General features: G+C 38.9%; 1 protein-coding gene across 1 annotated transcript; it reads left to right on the top strand.

Annotated features, from left to right (window-relative positions):
- The first annotated feature begins 17,605 nt into the window (after positions 1–17,605).
- LOC117385206 (aquaporin FA-CHIP-like) lies at positions 17,606–21,392 on the top strand. Its single transcript, XM_033982475.2, has 4 exons — positions 17,606–17,959; positions 18,824–18,985; positions 20,008–20,088; positions 20,918–21,392. The coding sequence occupies exons 1-4, from the start codon at positions 17,606–17,608 to the stop codon at positions 21,104–21,106; spliced, it is 786 nt and encodes a 261-aa protein (XP_033838366.1). The 3' UTR covers positions 21,107–21,392.
- Positions 21,393–22,830: the final 1,438 nt, after the last annotated feature.

The following is a 22,830-nucleotide window of genomic DNA, read 5'->3' on the forward strand; positions in this document are numbered from 1 at the left end:
CCCAAGTGTTCCTTGTTTTAAGTCCACAATCTTTATTAAGTGTAAATTGTCTACAGCACATTTGTCCTGGTTTTACATCAGAATTTAGATGCCTCTGATTCAGTATGAAAAAGTCATTAAAGGTCATAACTGGAGCTTTTAGAAACAGAATTATGTATGATATTTTTGCAATGTGCAAAAACAATAATCTGGTCCTAGTTAATTTTGGGAAGTAGATATGTTTTGTATTTGTATATGTATTATTTTGCATTGGTGTAATATTGCAGTATAGTACATTCATAAACACATATTCATTTTTTTAATATAGGACTTTATTCAAATCTAATGAATATAACTTTAAACAAAACTAATTTGAGCATCAATCCAATTTGCAAAAGTTCTAACAGTAGCCACTGGCACTCTTCTCTGGAGTTGCACATGTCCACTGCACATACCAGGGTCTTCACACATGGGGCAGGGCCTTTCAAATGAAATACATACCCAAACTCGCTTAGGGCCCTTAAACTGCGAATTCCGCCACTGGTCAGGACAACATTAGCTGGAGGATTTTACTTATTGTGCATGTTTTGGTATTTTCAATCCTATAGACCTTTCCAGGAGTGACATGTTTAGAATTGTATGCACACAGCCTGCTACTAATATTAAACATCTGTCCCATTTATTTTAATAGCAGAGCAAAATAAAAACATCATCTGTGACGATTGTAGCCAGTGCAGATAAATGGTTTGGTCTCATGGTCATGTTGATTCTGCAAAAATGTGCGATGTTACTTCACCCTTTGCGTTATTTTTTCTACCTTTTTTACATCTAAGCCACTATGTTTATTTGGAAATAAATGTACCATACTCTGATTAATCCACTTGCCAATCAAACCCAACTCAAATCTGGGAGACAGGATATGGTTCCAGCAGGGCCGGCCCAGCCTATAAGCGAAATAAGCGGCCACTTAGGGCCCCGAGGCCTCAAGAGGGACCCCAATCTGGCAACCCCCACAATATACATTGCATTTAGTACGCACGCAGTACGCACTACTGACGAATCTCCGCTGTAGCGCAGTAAGTGCACTCCGTAGTGCACGCATGATGTATTTGTATTCACAATCTGGCAACCAACTGAATGATGCTACACCTGATCTTACAAAGTTACCAACTTTATTGTAAGCGAGCACGAGTGTGAAGTAAACAAATGCATAATGTAATGGTATTGTGCCCGACTGTTCCGAGTTCGTTTTCATCATGTTGAAACGAATCTACCCGTCGGGTAGAAGCGGAAAAAGAAGAAAAAAGAAGAAGAGAAGAAACATCAATCTAGAAGTAATGTTGAGTGAATCTTACAAAGAGGTTAATGAATTGTAAATGTGACAAGTTACGTTATTGTCATTTTAATTCACAATGTCACCACCCACCGCTATCTCGAGAATGTCAACATGCTATTAGCACTTAGCATACCATCGCAGCAGCAGGTGTACAGGCAGCGGGGCCCAGCCCAGGCCCAGCCCAGACCCAGTGCAAGGTGGTGTTACTGTGTTTGTGACCGACCGCACAGTCTTCTTCTCAGTAGTGAAAGTCATGCGTCGTTATGAAACATAACATTTTCATGATCGTGTTTCCTGCCTGTAAATTGTGTGTGTGTAGGATATTGTTGTTAGCCAGTTAGCGTCAGATCTGCTGTTGTGCATCTCTTTACATTAGACCCAGGCTAAGGCCCGGGTTGCTGTCTCACTGTCGCTGTGGTGTTTGGTGCTACATTGCTCGGCTAAATTATCGAGAGAGCCTGGGCATGGAGCTAAGGGGACACCGCTCTTTCACATTTGTAGAAGACCTGAGCAGCATAATAAAGCCACGGTTAATAACAGTCTTATTCAATGCCGTTTATAAACTATATATAATTATTAAATAATTATAATCCCTATCCCTAAAATTTCACATTTACTTAAAATGAATGCAGATTCATAGATACAATACTCATTGCCTGTGATCCAGAGGCTGTAAAGTCTAGAGCCATGTGGCTCGTGATGGCAGAAACTTTATTTAAAAAGAGTTTTAAGGAAATGTTTGATATTTCAGTATAATGTTTAATAATATTTCAATTGTTGGATGTTTTATTGAATTTTAATCCATGTTTGAATTCACTTTTTAAGTTGCATAAATGTCATTTTTTATCCAATGCACCACCACAGTGTTGAATTTTATGTATTCATAAGGTTAATATTTGGGCTTTTTGCCTCTTCCTGCACCTGTATTTTTTTTTTATTTTTTTTTTTTGTCTGTGATAAAGCCTATAATTATATATAATAATCATCATTATTGTCATTATTCAGGAATTTGGATTTACATTTAGTCTGTGTGACTGTTATATGTTTTTGTTTTTTTCCTGCAAAGGCTGTTTAGACAAGTTCTTCACAATTGGAGATGAAGTGACATCCACATCTCAAGATGCTGCTGAAGATGCTGAAGCTGGTAATGCCTGGTGATAATAACTTATTACTTAAGAAATGTATGTGTACACATTAGTAACTTTTAAATGTTAATTCTGGTATCAGGTGAAGCTGATGCCATTGTTATTGGTAAGTAAACTAACATGTATTTGTCTGCTGTTTTTATGCTCACAATGACCACACACTTTACCCAGTTAGGAGCGTTTTGTTATTTTTATTTCTGAATTATTGGTGACATGGTTTTTTTTTTATTCTTTTTTGATGCAGAAGAAAGCTGCAGAAGAAACCCACATTACTCCTTCTTTAGAGGATAGCAGTGCTGCTGATGGTAGGTTAAAATTAATAATCAAATGGAATTTGAAACTTGTAACCGTGGTGACTGTTTCAAATGGTGTTGCTTGCTATTGCTAAAATTATGTATTTTTTGCTCCAAAAGCTTCAAATGGGACATCAGAAGAAGAGCAGCCTTCAGGCTCAACATGTCCACCATGCAGTCCAATTGATCCCGCACTGTGGCCAAATAAACTATCAGACCAAATAAGAACTGATTTAGTGTGGAGAGGACCACTTCAAACAACCATAAACTATGACTTTCCAAAATCAGCCTTAAACAGGAGTTTTAATCATCATTACACTTTTCGACAACTTGCCAATGGAGAGCAAATCAAATGCACATGGCTTGTGTATTGGGTCCAAAATGATGCAGTTTACTGCTTCTGCTTACAGCAGAAGCAGTAAACTGCATCAGTAAACTGCAGTAAACTGCATCATAGATGTTCTCCAAAAAACATCTAGAATCAACAAAGATGGCCAGAGAGATTGGGTGAACATTGGGGCAATTTTGAAATCACATGAGACAAGCCAAGCCAAGATGAAGAGTAGAAAAACTATTGACAAAACTGAGATGGAGCTGCTACAGGCTGAACAAAACAGATGGAAACAGGTACTTATCGTTTAGTGGCAATTATTCAGTCCTTAGCAGCGTGAAACCTTGGTTTAAGGGGATAAACTGAATACCCCAAGCAATGGGAATTTTTTGAACGAGGTTGAACTTCTTCCAATGTTTGACCCCGTTCTACAGGAACACGTTAGGCACATTTCTTCTGGTGAAAGTCACACAACCTGGGGAATCTGGGGAAAACAATCCAAAATGAACTGATTGGCTGTATCACCAGAAAAATCCTTAACAGCATTGTCATAGAAATCAAAGAATCTAAATATTTTCAATAATCATGGATTGCACTCCTGATATCAGTCACCAGGAACAGCTGTCAGTTATTTTAAGGATAATCAGCTTGACATCCACACCAGACATAAAAGAACACGTCCTTGGTTTTTTGCCTGCACTGGATACTCCTGGCCTCGGACTGTCTACTCTAATCTTAAACAACCTTGAAGACCATGGCATCCGTTTTGCTAAATTGTAGGGGCCGGTCTTATGACAATGGCTCAAATATGAAGGGAAAAAACAAAGGTGTTCAGGCAAGGTTGCTGGAAAGAAAGTGTAGGGCACTTTATTGTACCATGCGGAACCCACACCATTAACCTGATGGTTGCAGATGCAGCAAAACAGTCAGTGGAAGCCATCAGTTTTTTTTGGTATTGTTCAAAAGATATACAACCTCTTTTCTGCTGCCACCCAAAGGTGCGCTATTCTTAAGCAGCATGTTAGTCTTACGCTCAAGTCTTGGTCAGAAACAAGATGGGAGAGTAGATTAAACAGTATTGAGCCCCTCCATCTCCATCCAGAAAGTGTGACTGGCTTTGATTGAAGTAAGAGATAAAACTAATGATGCCACGACCAGAGATGAGGCCCAGTTGCTAGCTGAAGAAATAGGCTCCTACAGATTTCAGATTTGTACTGTTGCCTGGTACAACATATTATCCATCATCAACAAAACCAGCAAGCTTCTGCAGTCCCCAACTATGAAGCCCCATTTATAAAACCTATGGAATTCTTTTATTTTTATTGTAGTGTCATTTTGTCATTTTGAACACTCTTTGGTTGCCATTTGAACATTTTTAGTTAAGGTGTGCAATGAAAGTGAGGCGAAAATCTTCCCCTCCCTGGTGCCGGCCCTGGGTCAAAGTAAATATAGTATCACTTTATAGCCTCATTGAGAGAGTAAACTTTGTCACCTTTTAAAATGTTTTATTATCTCCATATTCTTTTTTCATAATGTCCTTCATTTTACCACCTGCTTGTCTCCACGTCAGGAATGTTTCACAATATAGCATTCAACTTATGAGTCAAGTTATTTATCAGATCTGTGGAGCGAGGACCCTGCTCACTGTATCGATGCATCTTTTTCAAGTTTTTTTTCTTTTTTTGAGCAATAGATATAGCTGTTATTGAATAAATGCAAGATACTTCAGTGAAATGCCATAGTGTGGAACATTTCAGCCACTAAATGTCTCATATTGTGTTTGTGAAGTAGGCAAACTGTTTCTGTTTCATATTTCAGGCAGCATCACAACAAACAATCTTTCAAAAAATTAACAACAGAATAATAAATCAATATAGTGTTGACGACGTAAAGGGGGAGTAGAAGGTGTTAAGATGGAGCAAGGAATATTTGGGGCCACACCCATCCATCCCATCGAAAAGACTCCAATGGTTAAGTCGATGGGGAGCAGTGAACAATATTATGACTCGCAGTATCATGCAGTCATTTTCACACATGGAATTTCTTAACTTAAAAGACTCTTTGACATGTAATACTAAGACAGCAGTTCACTTGGTAAAAACAAAAAAAATCTACTAGTTTTAAGGTGTAACTCTGCTATGTGAACTTTAAGAGAACTCCCCCGGTGATATGCTTAAGAAAATATAATCCTATCTATTTTATTCCACTTCCTCTTGACTGATAAGGTCATGTTTATCAGAGCATAGTTAAGTTATGTGTAAGTTTAGGTGCATTTGGAGGAATTCTGAGAAGTATACTGGGCAAAAAGCACCAATAACCTGAAAAACTTGAAAACAATAAGTGAATATTTCAGTATTTACTTGGCTTTTGTGATTAAATACATTTTGGTGTCTAGACGAGGTTGCGTTTGGAACATTTAGAGGGAGGGTCTTACAAAATGCCAGAAGATGATTAAGATTACCAATAGCTGACTGTAGACAATATATGTGTGTGTGTTTGATTAGAAATTTGTCTTGGCTTCAAAACATATTGTCTCTGCGCTCAGTTCCATGCTAGCTAACTCAAAGTCTCAAAGCTTATGCTAACTTTTACTGAAAGTGTAAAATATGAATTAAACACCAAAAACGTTTAAAATTCAAATTAATTAAAATAAAGACTATCTGATTGTTTTTCAATGTATAATACTTCAGTTTGTGGTGTTGTTTTAATATCTATTAAGTCCCAAAATTAGCATTAGCGTTAGCATTTAGACATAAACATGTCTCTTTTGAAAAACACAAAAAGTGTCCTCTGGTCAAGTATTTGTTTTATTTGTGTGGTGTTTATTTATATTTCATTTTAGCATGACCCGGTAAAAACCCCATAGAGATCAAAATGGACAGGAAGTAATGACGCTAAGAGCGAGGCTGCCGGATGCTGTTGTGCACAGAGCCTCTTGAAATCATAGACTGTAAATATAAATGGACATAGCGCCGCATTCCAAGTATGAAGTGAGCATGGGCGCACTTTCAGCTCCATCGACTCTGGCTCCAATTCATTTTACACTGAAAAACTGTGGCTCCTCTCTGTAACTGCTGCTGTCAGACTTGTTTTACTAAGAGCACTCTCCCTGCTAAACCAGCAATGCAAACAGGAAAGGGTTACATTCAACAGCCTTGCTTTAGATTGGCTCTTTGGTTGCTATGATACTCGCGGTCAGAAATACAAATATGGAACTTGGCTCCAAATTCACTGTTATAACTTTTAGCTTCGATGAGCTTCATTTAACTGGAGTTGAACGCTGTGGTGATGTCACACTCACTTCTTTATACAGTCTATGGCATTAACATTAGCACTGAGACACAAACATGTCTCTTTCTAAACATAGAAGTGTCTCTGATGAAGTGTTCATTTTATTTGTGTCGTGGTTAACATGTTGTCAGTGACATCCACCCGCAGCTCATTCATTAAAACTTTGTAGTAACTCTCTCTTGTTTGTGGGTCAATGGGTTTATCATTAGGTTTTTGGGTTTTTTTTTTTTTTTGTTTGTTTTTTTAAAGAAAACATTTGTATTGAGAAACGACAGTACTTATGTCCACATCAGACATGACCCACACAGAGATCAATGGTTAAACATGTGCAGCCTTCACTGGGTCACTGGGTCAACCAACATTCCACACTGTGTGAATTTGAAAGAGGAGAGCGCTTCGTCACTTACTGTATCTCCTACTAATTACTACCCAGCATAGTATGAAAAACATAGGCTATTCATTACGAAAGATGCACTATGTAATTTTACCAGTAGGAGGTCTGCCAATCTGGAGACGTTTGGAATGTTCCACGGTATGGTATAAAATTTATGTAACGTGCATTCATTCTTGCACAAACATATTGGCATCACCTGTTTGTTTCCATAAATGTAGATATGTTTTTAAAGTCTTACTAAGCCTGACCCTTAACCATGAGGCCCGGAGCCATGGGGCCACAAAACCTAAGGTCACAGAGGTCACAAACCCTGTTCTAGAGCACATAGTTAACCCAGAATATAGAAAACAACTGCTTATAGTTTCTATGGTTTTGTCCCTTATCACTGTCATTACCTTAAAATATGTTATACATGTCCCTGTTTTGAGTATTATCTCTGCAATTTATTTTAGACACCAAGTCTTATTTTAAACATATGCAGGAAAACAACTATGGATTTTTACAGAAAAGTCACAAGAACAACACAGAAGCAATTTTAATACTAAAACCATTTTGCAGGACTGAAGTTTTGAAATGATCAGAAAGTGTAAATCGGCCCTTCTCTCTGTAACTGCTGCTGTCAAGTTTGTCAATTTGGCAGGGCCAGCTCAGCTTATAAACAGACTAAGCAGCTGTTTAGGGCCCCAAGGTCATCAGAGGGCCCCCAAGTTCCCTTATAAAAAATAATATCAGGTTTTATTGGACACAGCGCTGTTGTATTTACAGCAGCCTAAATGTTCCTCTAAAACAATTACATTTGTTTTATATCTATAGTAGCAAAATATCTGCTGCTGCTACATTTGTTTTTGAGTCGGGCAGAGGTGAGGGCAGCTATGTGTTTACACCGGAGCAAGGACCCGACATAATGTAAATACAAGCCCACTGTCGCAAACTGGAACACATGAAACCATCAGAAACGAAGAAAAATCTCAAGAATTCGAGGTGATGAGAGCAGAGTCATAATGTTGCCAAATGTGAATCACCAATAGCTGAGCCAGGAGGGATCCACTGTCGGGGGCCCCAGAGACAAATTCAGCTTAGGGCCCCATGAAAGCTAGCACCGGCCCTGCATTTTGGTCTTAAAATGTTCGTATTAACCCACTCCACATGACCCTGGTATTTTCATATTGCTAGTGTCCGTACATATTGTGCATTTTTCCCATTTAAAAGATATAACATTTTCGTTGCATAATTATTCATCACTATGGCAACAGTCCATCTGACACCGATGGACTGACTTGACTCAACACAGGAAAGAAGTTGTTAGTTTCTGGAAAAATGCTTGTTTTGCAGTTTGTCAGTTTTCCAAATGGTGGAACAGTTAAGTAATTCTTAAATGGTGTGATTCATTCTTTAATTTCCTGTCTGCAGTACACACCAAGAATCATTAACATCTCCGGTGTAACAGGCTGTAATCAGATTAAAACGGCAGAGTTCATGTTTTGTTTCTCCATGTTTTCCTCCATTGGCAGCACTTGCACTTCCAGACAACAATATCGCTCAGATAAGCCACATCACATCTCCCAAACTTTAGGTCACACCAAAATGTCCTCATTGTCTTCCATTCAGTCTTGTGACGCTAGCACTTAGACAACAATACAATACCACACACAGATACAGTTTAACCTGGATGTAACCTTATTAATTACAGATGGCCGCTTTAACCTTACTGTAACATGGCATTTTTTTCATTTATGAGGTGTTAATTCTCAAAAACATAGTAAAAGAAAACCAACTGAAGAAGCGACTTGGATGAGCAGCGAAACGTTTTTGTCCACTTCATCAGAATCAGAATCAGAAGACTTTTATTGCCATAGTCTGTGAACACAGTTCACAAACTAGGAACTTGATACGGTGAAAAAGTGCAACATAAACACACTGAATAAATACAAATACAAATAAGAGCATGCACAAAGTTAAAAAGATATGCTTAAAAAAATCAAATGAAATACTTAAAGGGAAAAAAATATGTACAATAGCAGCATCAGAACAACAGTGCAAAGTGGCTTATTAAAGTGACCGGTGTTATAAAGTGTCCAGTTTAGTGCCGATATTATAGAGTGTTCATGAGACAAACAGCAGAGGGGAAGAAACTGTTCTTATGGCGAGAGGTTCTGGTCCCAATGGACCGTAGCCTCCTGCCAGAGGGAAGTGGCTCAAATAGTCCATGTCCAGGGTGAGAGGTGTCAGCTGCTATACGGCCTGCTCGCCCCCGAGTCCTGGAGACGTACAGGTCCTGTATAGATGGAAGGCTGCAGCCAATCACCTTCTCAGCAGAGCGCACAATGCGCTGCAGTCTCTGTCTGTCCCTGGCAGTGGCCCCAGCGAACCACACAGTGATGGAGGAGGTGAGGATGGACTCAATGATGGCCGTGTAAAACTGCACCATCATCTGGACTGGCAGCTTGCGTTTCCTCAGCTGCCGCAGGTGGAACATCCTCTGCTGGGCTTTCTTGATGAGGGAGCTGATGGTCGGCTCCCACTTGAGATCCTGGGTGATGCAGGTGCCCAGGAAGCGGAAAGAGTCCACACTTGACAGATTTGCGATTTTCTTTTACCATGGATCATACCTGGACGACTGAGGGATTACACAGACGACTCAGAAACATGCATTCTGTCTGTTTGGATCGGCATTCCTCAGATTTGACCTGTGATTGAACCTGGTGGCACCGGTAAGATCAGTAGATTTAATGCCGTACTGTGGAAATAACTTCTCCATGGTGACAAGCAAGAGAAACACCAGAAAAGTGACATAATGATAAATATTATATCAGCTTATTGTTCAGTACATGAGAGATCGAACAATGATTTTTGGGCGTCAGTATTTAGTATTTTATTTTGTATTAGTGAGGAACTTTTGGTCATTGTTCCGTTCTACGATGAGATTTGAGCTGTACAAGGTTGATTTATGAATTTCTATGACTCATTATAGACACAAACTAACTTCCTAAGTGTTACATTCTTTACAATATTGTCCCTTTATGGTTTGGTTTCAGTTTTATTGTTTATCTTTTACTTCAGCAAAATATCGCACTTCAAAACGCATCATCGTGACAGGCCTATATAATGTACCTTTAATGCATGTGTTAATAACATTCAGAGGCTTTGAAACATTCAGTCGGTTTATATCTAAAAGGATTCCCTCTGATCTCAATAGTCACTTCCTAAACCCCAGAACCTACTGACAATCAGGAAATGTGTCGTCCGTCTGCTCCTGTGACTGTAGGACGCATACACTTCCTTTAAACATGCACTATGTCAGTTTTCTTTAGAGGTTCGACCACTTATTTGTCTCCATAAATCTGTCATTGATTTGCCTAGAATGTTCCACAGTATGGCATTAAACGTATTTATTTCATGGAGACAACCAGATGAAGCCAGTAATCCAAGTTAGAGTCAGATCTGTGGAGATGTGAGCCCATTCACAGTAAAAGAATGAAACAATGAAAACACCTATAAATGAATAAATACAGTTTATAGACATACACTGGAACATTACAGGCAAAGCAATAGATTCTCCATGGAGACAAGCAGGTGGAAAAGTTACACAGTGCGCCTTTACGATGCCGCACTTGACAGAGAGTTGCATAACACAGTGTAACTTGAGACACACTGAGAGAAAGTCAGAAGAGAATGAGCTCAGCTGTTGTAATTCAGCTTTGATTCAAGGATCAAGTGGAATTCTGAACACACATAAATGTCGCATAAATGTCACAGACTACGTTTACTGCCATGCAATAAATTCTCCAAAACAACAATAATGAAACTAAATCATATCTCATCAACAGCTCGAGTTTTTGCATGTCATATTTGCTTTAACAATGAGATCAGCTGACAGCCCGAGGGCAGCTTTGAGCGGATTTCAAGGAACCGTTTCCTTACCAAGAATTTAGATATTTTCAGAGAATGTTTAATGTTCTATAAAAGTTCCTCCTCTTTGCACAAGTACTTAAGTTTGTGTAGCACAGAAAACACTCAAAGTTAAATGAACAGTCTATGTAGGGGGATCTTGTGGTGATATGTTGTTAAATTTGTTTTAAAATGGCAAATATTTTAAGGGAGCAGCATGTGGATTTGCAAATACTTGGAATTCTAAGTACCATGTCAGGATCTCTTGACTTCAGTGCTGTATTCATGGAGATATAAAGTCCTTAATGTGGTAAGTGCATATTTAGTACATTTAAAGCCGCTCTACTTGATTTTTACTGTCTTAAAACATGAAAAACTGTTCATTTTAAACGGTTTGCAGTGGTCCAAAGTTATTCCTCACTTACCTTATGCATTCAGAACATCCTAAATTTTCACTGTGAGGAGTTTATAAGTGCTTTTCACAACTTTCAGGCATCAGAGCAGTGTTTGGCATCACAGTAAAGCTAACAACAACTTACATCTGTACTTGGACAAGACATATTTTGCTCAAATACGTGGGGAAGATTGTGTAGAAGTCATTTAACAGATACAGTGTGTTGTGCATGTGACTTGATTCCACCTTTGCTAGAATTTATGGTTTGTTTGGATATACTGAAGTAATATTTCTTTTATAGAGATATTTAAAGTGAGTTCTTCATAGTGTTTTATATTTTTCGGGATGACGGTTCTTATCAGTGTTGACATTTTTGGCTGATAAAATGAAGCAGGTGTGGAAGATGAATTGGACATGGGTGTAGTGTGTCAACAGTCAGGAGGCCATCCAAGAGGTTTATCAAACAGAGGCTGGAGGAGACAGGATCAGTATTCAAAATAATAGTTTCCAATATTAATGTAAAACTATCGGAATAAGCTTAAAGTTTAACTGAGCGGATAAAACTATTTGCTTTTATGTGGTAGTGCACTGTGCAACGTTTGTGGCAGGGATCTACTTCCTGATGAAGATGTTACTGCCTTGTCTGGAATGTTGGTGTTAAACATGTTTATTCATCATTTATATCATCATGGGTGTTTACTCAAAAACACCTTGAAAAACAGTGAGCAGGGTCGCCTCTTCACAGATCTGACATGTGCTGCAGCTGCTTGTTTACATGGAGGAAGTGTCAGGTTGTAGTAAGAAACATTCCAGACATAGTAATATCTTCATGGAGAAAAGCAGGTGGTAGATCCATCCATCCATTTTCTTCCTCCACCAGAAAAGTTACATAGTGTACCTTTAAGTACACCTTAGCATTAACATTTTTGTTTAGAAAGCAGGACTGGAGTGAAGCCTTACAAATATGGCTAAAACAAATATGGCTAAAACCACAGTTTTGTAGAGGACGTATTTTATTTCATAATCATTATCATTATTCTGCTCAAATTGTAAACACTAAAGAGAGGAAGGAAGTTACAACCTTCAGAATGCCAGATCTTGTCTGATCCCGGAAGCTCAGCAGGGTGGGGCGTGATTAGTCCTTGGATGGATGACCACTGACAATGCCAGGTGCCACAGTAGGGCAGTAGTGGTTATAGTACATACTGTTGTTGTGTCCTTTGGCAAGACACTTCTCCCACCTTGCTCACTATGAATGTGGCATATGTGCGTGAGTGTTGGTGGTGGTTGCAGGGGCCGATGGCATTGATTGACAGCCTCACTTCTGTCAGTCCACTCCAGGACAACTGTGGCTGCAGTAACAGCTTACCACCACTAGGTGAATGAACAATGCAACATAAACTGCTTTATTATTATTACATATTACCTGGAAAGTATTTTCAGCTTTTTAGAAGGAGACAGCCCTAAATACAAAATAACTCAAAATCCAGATATCCAGATATGTTTCTGATCAGAGAACAACATTCCAATGCCATGTTTTTGTTTTGTTTTTCAGACACTCTGATATTGCATTAGCTGAAAGCCGTCCACTCTCACTAGATTAAGATTTGCTGTTTGATTCAATTCTGTTCTAAAAATGAACACTCCAATAACTCCTATCCCTTTGCCCCACTGTCCACACTGCACTAAGTCGTCTTTCAAAAGACAAGACAAGGCTGCCCTTTTGGCCTGTCTTCTCTCCCACACAGACAGTCTGTAATGGGCTGTTTTCTTTTGTTTTGGAGAATTCAAAAAGAGCCATTTCCTTCGGCCTTGTGTCTGAGACTTGTGTATCCGTCTCAGCAGGACACACGCTGGCCACAATGAGCTGTCCTTTTAAACAATGCCTTTCACACCACTCTTGTTTAGATGCCAATGAGTTATATTAATGGTGCTATTGTGTGTGCTGGTGTTGGTTACTGCTAAGTCATGCACTGGGTCTTGTTGGTCAAATAATCCTAGTACGTAAAGGAGGCAGCTCTGACCGCCTAAACTGTTAAGATGTAGATGGGTTTAAGCCCACCCTCTATTCTATTGCACCAGGGCAGGATACAAGTCAGATCTGTGGAGAGATGAGCCTGCTCAATGTAAGAATGTATCTTATTGTAACATCTCCATGGAGACAAGCAAGTGAAGAGTTACATATTGCTCCTTTAAAGCATGGACACTGTATGGGCACTGTATTGGAAACTTTTGATATACTAGGCTGTTTTATCTTTGAGAGATTATGTGCACCTCTAGTGGATATGATCATACACGTTATTAGCTACTTGAGTCTAACAAATACATTCACAGTAATTTAGCCATGAAAAGGAATGAAATAAAAATGAGTTAAAATAAAAATCCAACCCTCGATGGACAACGCTGGTCCTTTTTAACCACTTTTGAACTTTTTTGTTAATACTCATTTGTTGCAGTGTTTTGTCATTATTAATTAGTTCATATTCATTGTACAGTATTTATTTTTGCTCATTTATATACATATGCTCTTATATAAATAAACACATGCACATGAATCCTTCCATTTTGGCACTTACCAATTCAATGCACATATCTGCGTATCACATCTTTACTTTATAACCAGTTTCCGGGCCTGTCTCTTCATGGATTTGAGTAGTGTTTTAGTCTCCTCTGCTTACAGGCATCACTTTGTCAGAATATCATCATGGGTACTACAGTATACCCAGTCTCAATGCATAGGAAGTCCAAGACACATTCCAATCATAATTTATGACTGTGTGCACATATGTGTCTCAGCTTCACAGAACACAGGAATGTAGGAAATGAGAGCGCTACTGGAAATAATGCTTAAAATACTGTATAAACAAACCCCACACATCACTTATCTTCAGGTCTTTTGCACATTATAACTTACTGTAACTCAATATAACTGATAAGTCCCAGTATGTAAAGGAGGCAGCTCTTTACCAAACGTGGACTGTTGTAGATGGGCTTAATCCCAACCTCTTTAAAGGACAATATGTAACTTTTCTGGTTTAGAGTTCAGTGATAACCTTATTTTAACTTTAACAAGACAAGTAACAAGTGTCCTGTTCAGCCTTTGTTTATAGTGTTCATGACAACTACATTTATAGGTGGCATTTTTTGTCCAAGATGTACCATTGTCTAAACACAAATGACATTAAATGATGTCAGTTTTAGCCAGTAGAGCACAGACTAGTGCCAAGGACAAACCACAGTGGCTCAGGTGGTGGACATTATGGTGATCAAAAGAAAACTCTACCTGTTTCCTGGTGCAGTGTTTGTTTGGCTATTCATGGCAACTAGTTTCCTTCCTGTGTTTATTTTTTTTGAAATTGTCTTTATGTGACAGAAAACATGGGAACGCTCGTTTCAGCCGGTGGTCTGGTTGGTCATGTCGTTGGTTGAAGCTGGGAACTGAGCTGGTCAGTCATGGGTCGTGGTACGTTTCTTCCTGTGGTTTACTGCTAGTAATATTTCAGGGTTATTTAATTCATTCTTCCTTTACTATAGACCTTATTCTGCCCCGCCCACTTTTTTCATAAATGTGACTTTCTTTGTGGTGGCACTTCCAGTTGTGTGAGAATCCCGTTTCTTTCAATAGAGAACTTGGGAAAAGTTTTAGCACTAAAATATTATATAAAGTAGGTCGATTTGTGTCAAAAATGTTATGTTTATGTGCAACAACAAGTCAACACTGCACTGATTTTCTAGAGTCTTTAAAGCGGCTCTGTAGACCTATAGAACTTATTTACTGTCAAGACCAGCAGCCCCATGCAAAATAGCACAACTACTGCTTTATCTTGATGTAATGAAGAAAATATGTCATTGACTCTAATTTAAATGAAATCTGTTGAACAAAGTTATAGCGGGTTTTAACTGTAACAAACTGAAGACGCAAAACCTAAACAGAAATAACTTAATAATAAGCATTTTCCAACATAATAGAATGTCATTTCCTGTCAATCAAACCTGTTGTTTCCTCTGTAAAAGAAGGCAGCTGATTTGTCTGTTATTAATGTTCATATATTGAGTTATGGACAAAATAGCAAAATAAAAACCCCAGGATCACGTAGAGCAGTTTAATACAGTTTAGAACATTTTAAGACCAAATTGAGAGGAGCAACAGTTTTCTAATGTAAAGTGAACTGGAGCCAGAGTCGATGGAGCCGGAAGTGCAGCCCATGATCACTTCCTATTTGGAACGCAGTGTGAGAACATGATTTTTGTTTTATTGTTTTACTCTTGTGTTGAATACTGTGTGTTACGAACATTGAGGTGAACTGGTTTCTCAGTAAGAGTGTGACACATGCTTATTTTAAAATATCACTGGAACCTGCTCCTTTGGTTGCATGACACAGCTATTCACCTTCAGGTTGAAAAGAGGCCTTGTAATACATTTTTTCAGTGACTGTAAGCATCTTTTTAGTGACGTATTCTACCTTATTGTAAACAGCTAACAGTATATCCATTTATGACCTTGTACGGACAGTATGTAAAATGAGTTTAAGTCCTTATAGCACCTGCCTTCTATAGATAGTACTTTTCTAGGGCTATAAGTACTGGAAAAACTCCCTTGAAACGTAACACATGTGCCCGCTGTCTGTAACTTCATTCATCTGATCAGATAAACTTCTTTCAACTCACTGTCTGGTCTGCAATCTCTTCCTTCACAATTACACAGTGGCTAGCAGGTTAACTATGTCCATTTATATAAACAGCCTATGGACAAGAGCCAGTTTTCTTTATTGATTACCCTGTGTTTTGCCATGAAAAGATAAATTCATAAACGCTTAACCTGATCTGCATTTTAACAATATCAGTTTTCGCTGTATTCAATATTATGGGCTTATCGAGTGCTGTTATGTCACTTGAAACCCAGCTCTTTCTTTCCTCCTTCAGTGACCTTACCTGTATACCTTATGTTTACTTCTATATTTATTTCTGTGGTTTATTTCCAGTGGCGTTGTTGGTTTATTTCGATCTTAGTTGTGTTTACTTTATCCCAGCTCTCTAATGCCACACAAAGCCTATGGGATGTTCATTTCCTTTAACTTCACTATAATTTCCTGTGTCTAATCGACTAATAACGGCTCGCTGTCGTGGTTTAAGGCGTTTGTGTCGTGGCGTCTGTGTCGTGGGTTTGTTTTCTCAGCCTCTCTCCGTTTCACACTATATTGTTAGTGGGAATACAGTGTTCGTTTTAACCTGCAGGTGCAACGGTGAGATTTGTTATTAGATTTCAAGCTTAACAGTTGGATCCAGAGGGATGGTCTTCTACATTTGGTCTTTAAAAGGAATGAAGTTTACGAACAGGGTTATAAATAAAGTTAGGAACAGGGTTTAATAACTATCTATCACAAAACGCAACAGCTACAATACATAACATCATAATAACAGTCATGTTTAGTGCATACTTCTGTTATAAAACTGGGAAATATCAAGTGAGTTCAAATAAACACAGGTATATCTTTACAAGCTAGCTTTTGTAGGCAGCTATGTCGATTTGAAGTACTGGCACATCATCTCGATATGATAAACCAACTCCACAAAACACCGGACATGGTAAAAAGCCATATCTGTTTTTATAAGTGAGGACAAACATCAAAAAGAAGACATTTTAGAGCCACTACTGAGACCACATGAGAACTTGGCGTCTTAGGTTTAGGATAAATACAGGGGAGTTGTTGAGTTGTTGTTCCAGTTTTAATTGTGCAATGGTGTTGGTTGCATTTGAGGAGGTTACAAGCGTACCACAATAATGACAGACGCATAACTGTCTTGTGGTCTCTGCCAGTCTTGATTTAATATCTTAAAGTGGGCTGTCTCTGAGATGATGAGTGAGCACAAATGTGGTCTAGTTTAGGAAGATTAGAGTTCAGAGCGGAGAACGACTTCTGAAATTGAGTGTGTGAAAGTTTCATGATTTTGGAAATAAAACTGTTGGTATTAAAATAAGGTTTGTGATTCAGAGTTACTATTTTCAACATGTATTAATATGTGAAACAAGACTGAAATATGAACTAACAACTGAGCCACATTCAGCACATGTTTAAAGACATCTGAATATACTTTTTTCATAAATATAAGAGGACATTTAGTTGTTCTTCACAGAGGACATTGTTTTGTAATCCTGGTTTAGGCTTAGCGAGGCTTCCATTCAAATTGCAAACACGTATTATATATATTGCATTCTTGCACATATGGAAAATAAACATATAGTGTTCAAACTGACTGCTGCATAAATGCTTCCACATTAGGGGTGGTGACTTGCACGCCGCCATTTTAAGGCCTCACAACATATGACTGAGGGTTAGGCAAAGAATTCTAATGTTAAGGTAAAAACTGACATTTGACTCTGCTGTTGTTTCAAATAATGTATGTTAAACATAACAAAACACATATGTAACAGGATTATGTACAATGTGACCGTTGACTGTGTGAAACTTGCATCACCCTCCCCTTTTCACACCATCTTCTGAAGCATAAAACTCAAGGTGCTGAACACACTGCACTATTCAGTCCTTGTCACCATGAGGGAACTAAAGAGTGGGGCGTTCTGGCGTGCCGTGGCCGCAGAGTTCATCGGTATGCTACTGTTTATCATTTTCGGCATTGGTGCGGCCATAGGGAACCCATCTAAAGACTCCCAGGAGGTGAAGGTGTCTCTGGCCTTTGGGTTGGCCATCGCGACCCTGGCTCAGAGTTTGGGGCATGTGAGTGGAGCTCACCTGAACCCAGCGGTCAGTCTTGGTTTGCTGGTCAGCTGTCAGATCAGCTTTCTGCGCTTCATCTTCTACACTCTGGCACAGATGCTGGGGGCAGTGGCGGCCAGTGCGCTGCTGAATGGATTCAGGCCTCGGGCGATCGGACTGGGGGTGAACCAGGTGAGGGGGAGGACGGTTTAAGCATTCAGAGGAAAGCTGGGAAATACACCTGAATGTTATGGTGCAGCATCACAGTGCTTCCATGATATCTCAGATTTCATGCAGTGTTGTGGAGAGACGAGAGAGGAGATACTCAAGTGTATTTATTTATATAACACATAGATACTGTAGAGATCATATAATCCTACTGTACCATACCAACAGATAATCATATTTAGCACCGGGAGCTCATCATTCAATAGAATATAAAAGTGAAGATACTGTAATAATACAATACTGCACATTTTGTTACACCCCTATAAAGTAAGTAAAAATACACACATTCTATTATATTCTGCAGACGAACTGATTTAATCAGTCAAATCAATCAATCAAACTTTATTTGTATAGCACTTTACAACAGCAAAAACTGAACCAAAGTGCTTTTCATAAGTGCATTAAAATGTAAAAACAACAACAACAAAAATTATATATACAAAACAACAAACAATAAAAAAATGTCATTAGCTGAAGGCAATCGTGAACAAATGAGTCTTTAGCTCGGCTTTGAACAGGGACAAAGTAGTGACTGAGCGTAACTCCAGGGGCAAAGAGTTCCAAAGTCTGTAAAGATGCTCTGTTCATGTTTGTGAAGTAGGACACTGAAACTAAAGAGCAACGTTTTAAAGTTTCAAATGACTCAATGAATTAAACATATTGATATCCATTAACTATGCCAATTTTTTCTGATACTGTATTATATTTGTTATTAGGTAAAAAAATAAAAATAGGATTGAGAACAGGAGAATTTGCATTGCATAACTGGCCAAGAATCATACACAGACACAGTTAAAAAGTCTAAGATTGTTCCGATGTCTTTTCCAGATTGGCAACGTGTCTCTGGGCCAGGGTTTTGCCATAGAGTTCTTTGCCACTCTGCAGCTGGTCCTGTGCGTCATCGCCGTCACCGATAAGAGACGCTCTGATGTGCAGGGCTCCGCTCCACTGGCCATCGGCCTGTCTGTCACACTGGGGCACTTGGTGGCGGTAAGTACCTCCTAACTTAGAATAACAATTATAAAACAATACCTTTAGGAAGTCTGAAACAGTACTTTAGTGGGTGAGGGGGGATAAACTGTGGCTATGTTCACATCCACAAGAAAATCTCATTATTATCTCATTTATGGAGATTTGTGATGGTCATTTTAATAGTTTTATAACTCAAAAAATCTGGTAATAAGTGAAATGGGGCGACAGTAGCTCAGTTGGTAGAGTGTCCACAGATCTGAAGGTCGACTTGAAGGTGGACAAGCACTATATGAAAATGTGACGAAGACCATGACCCATATTTAGGGCGTGTTTGTAACTACACAGACATATCTTGATGCAGCATTTTTCTGCCAAATGTTCTGAAGAAAGAATGGAAACGTTTTTAGTCAGCATTTCAGGGGAATAGTGACTGGATGAAAATGCCTTGGAGACAGCACATTTTTATGAAAGAGATAGCACTGCAGCTCTAGCACTGAGCCACACTGTAGAAAAAAAATGCTTGAAGTAATGATGTAACTTAACTCACTTCATCAGGACATGGGAAGTTTGGAAAAGCAAATGAGAGCAAACGCAAATGGTTTCTGAAACTTTTCAAAACTTAGAAAAAACAAAAGAAACATAGAATTTGCAGGTCAGAATTGATCTTATTATATTACCTGTGGTGTACTGTATATTAACCAAAAATTCTAAACTTTGGCTTATGGGAAGTAACACAATGGTTGCTTTTAAAGGTTGGAAATAATGTTCTTTTTTGGCTCTGTTTCCGTAGTTTTACTGAACAGGAAGTGCCATTCTGACTGAGAGTGTTGAGAGCTGCAGATCCTATGTCTTTTAGCATAGGTTGGAGTGTATCAGTGAGCCCGTGCCAGCTGTTTTCATCTCATGCTTGGATGCTGTTGAAATGAGCCCATATTATCCCTCTCATCACTCGTGCGCTCTGTACTCGCTGACAGCTGCTAAAGCTAGATCAGCTTCCACGCCATGTTAATGCTAATGTAATGCTCTGATTATCCTCACAGATCAGTTACACCGGATGTGGCATCAACCCGGCACGCTCCTTTGGCCCGGCCGTCATACGCAATGAAATGAAGTACCACTGGGTAATGGAATATTCATGATGAGATATGAACGCTAAAAGTATTATGCCAAAAAGAGAGGTAGTTTTAATAAATGTGGACCCACAATAATCAAGTTAAGTTGAAGGGAAAAGTTGAAGACGTATAATCCAATCTACTGCAAAAACTGTATAAAGTTACATTTCCTAAACTATTACTTAAAGCAGCACACCTGCCTGTTTCCATGGAAATCGAATAGTCATACTTCTTACATTCTCCATGGAAACATGCCCCACTGTGGAATATTATACCCAAAGAAGCTTCATTTCCATAGAAACAGAAAGGTGGAGGCTCCTCCTCCCCTAGGCCAAGTAAGAGTCAGATTTGTGGAGATGCAAACCCGCTCACAGTAAGGAAACATTACATTTTTCAGTGCAATAAAAACATATTATTTAGCTAAAAAGTTACATGGTGGGGCTTTACACAAATAGGCTACTCAAAACTGGTTTGACAAATTCAGAGGACTGATTGTAGTTGCGCAGTTGTCCCTTGTATATCTGGAAATGCCAATATCTAGTGAAAAGACTCCTCTATTTCACCAGAGCTAAACCGCGACCCATTGGCTTAAACTTTCTAAAGATCTAGACCTTTCTAAACACTCAAAGCGAACTCGATTATCCACCTTTGCTAAACCATGAACAAAATGAAACTAAGTGGCTACTTCAATCAGATAAGACCACGACTAACTCTTCTAGATCCAGACAAACTCCACCAGAAGAAAACTAAAAATAGCTGCAAGATAATCAATAGCTAACATGTATTATTTTTGACTTTCTAAATTCTCACGATGCTAACTCTTGTATTGTTCTCACAGGTGTACTGGTTGGGTCCTATGTGCGGGGGCATCGCGGCGGCTTTTATCTACGACCTGATCCTCGCCCCTCGCACGCCCAGCCTGAGCGCGCGGAGAGATATTCTATTGAACGGGCTGGACGACGAAGCAGATGCTAACCTTCTGAGAGAGGGAGACAGCCCGGGACCCAGCCAGTGGCCCAAACAATGAGCCTGCAGCAGTTTGCTATCCAGGGGTTTCACATGAAAACTTAGGCCTGTTGCCAGTAAACTCGATTTTGATACTATTTAGACAATAGAATATCATTTTCAGCATTAAATAGTACTTCCATAGTGGTTGCCATAGCGAATAACCATTTAAAACAGAATATTCTATCGTGTGAATGAGAATAAGTCCTCAAAGTGCTGCCTATAACAGGAACCCATGAATAGCGTACTGTTTGTCACCACTAACCACATGTTGGATTCTTCACCAGGGCGGGGTGTAAAAAGTTATTGTCACGTTATTTTTTTGCAGTGTAATCAAACGGTCGGGTCGACTGTCTGCTGCGCTCACGTAGACTGTGAAGTTCCTGTATGTCTGTGTTGTCACTAATGCATTTTTCTGTAAGTTAAGATAAACTTTGTACTGTTTTATTGACAACTGGGTTTTTATTTACTTTAGATATTATTCCAAAAAAGTATGTGTACAATATGTGTGAATGTGATTTTCAACATTAAATAATAGTACTTTCTTTTATATCCACGTGTCCTTATATCTGTGTAATCCCTCAGTCGTCCAGTAGGTTCATAGTGGTCCATGGGTGTATACTAGTCTATGTCATTGTAAAGATATTCAGGAAAGGTTCATTTCTGTCCTGTGAATGTGACTCTTTTAGTATCAATACCTGCTCAAATGAGAATCTAGTATCGACACTAGTTTTAGTATCAGTTAGTATCAGCCCTAATAACATTACATTTCCCATATACTCCACACACTCAAATATGCTTAAATCTCATACATTATTCATTCAGTTCATACTCAGTGATGTTTAGCTTGTAACCACATTTACACTAAGCAAGGTGGGCAAAGTGTCCTGCTAAAGGACACAACAACAGTTTACACTTGATAGAGCTACTGCGGCTCAACTATTCCCAGTTTGATTCTGATTTGAGATTTGAAGTCTGAATCAGAGTCACATGTCCAGCGTAGTTTTGGAAATATTTTGCACACTGGGATTACTAAATTGATCTCTCTGTGAGTTTCTATAGCTTTAAACAACATTTAAAAACTTGATTATACTTGCATATACCTTATACGACGTTTGGCAGTATAAGTTCTTTAAAGGTGTAACTGGTTTTGTCCAAGTCCTAAGTGATGCTGGATTTGAGTCAAGTTTAAAGGTCCATATTACACTATTTTCTGGTCTCTTTTATCATGTTTCCTCATCACAAACAGACCTGGAGTTGTGTTTTGTTTCATTCACACACGTTTAACACACAAACCTGCATATTTACACCGTTTTTCTCTCAAACTGAAAACACTCTGTTCCACCTTGTGATGTCATGTGGTAATACAGGAAGTGCTCCACTGTGTTTTTAAACTCCACACACCTTCACTAGAATCATTTCAGTCATTTCAGCCCTGGAACTGCCCATTTCGACTGAACTAAAAGTAGAAGCTAGACGTTACCTTGAAAACTACTGCTTCATAACATCACAAGGTGGAACAGAGCATTTTGAGCTTTGAAGATATAAACAGACAAATAATAAAGGATTACTCAAACATGTGTGAATGAAACAAAGTAGCACTCCGGATATGTCTGTGATGAGGAAACACAGATAAGAAAATTGCGTAATACGGGCAATTTAAAGCTCCCAAGAGTCCATTTCGTGCAATATAGGACCTTTAAAAGAACGCCGCGTCTTTCATCATCTTCAGAGGTCACGCTCAGG

Source organism: Periophthalmus magnuspinnatus, chromosome 17 (genome assembly GCF_009829125.3).
Source record: "Periophthalmus magnuspinnatus isolate fPerMag1 chromosome 17, fPerMag1.2.pri, whole genome shotgun sequence".
Classification (NCBI taxonomy): Eukaryota; Metazoa; Chordata; class Actinopteri; order Gobiiformes; family Gobiidae; genus Periophthalmus; species Periophthalmus magnuspinnatus.

Coding starts and splice junctions, on each gene's coding strand:
- LOC117385206 (XM_033982475.2), top strand. CDS start 17,606: ATGAGGGAACTAAAGAGTGGGGCGTTCTGGCGTGCCGTGGCCGCAGAG. Junction 17,960..18,823: donor TCGGACTGGGGGTGAACCAG/GTGAGGGGGAGG, acceptor TGTCTTTTCCAG/ATTGGCAACGTGTCTCTGGG. Junction 18,986..20,007: donor CACTGGGGCACTTGGTGGCG/GTAAGTACCTCC, acceptor TTATCCTCACAG/ATCAGTTACACCGGATGTGG.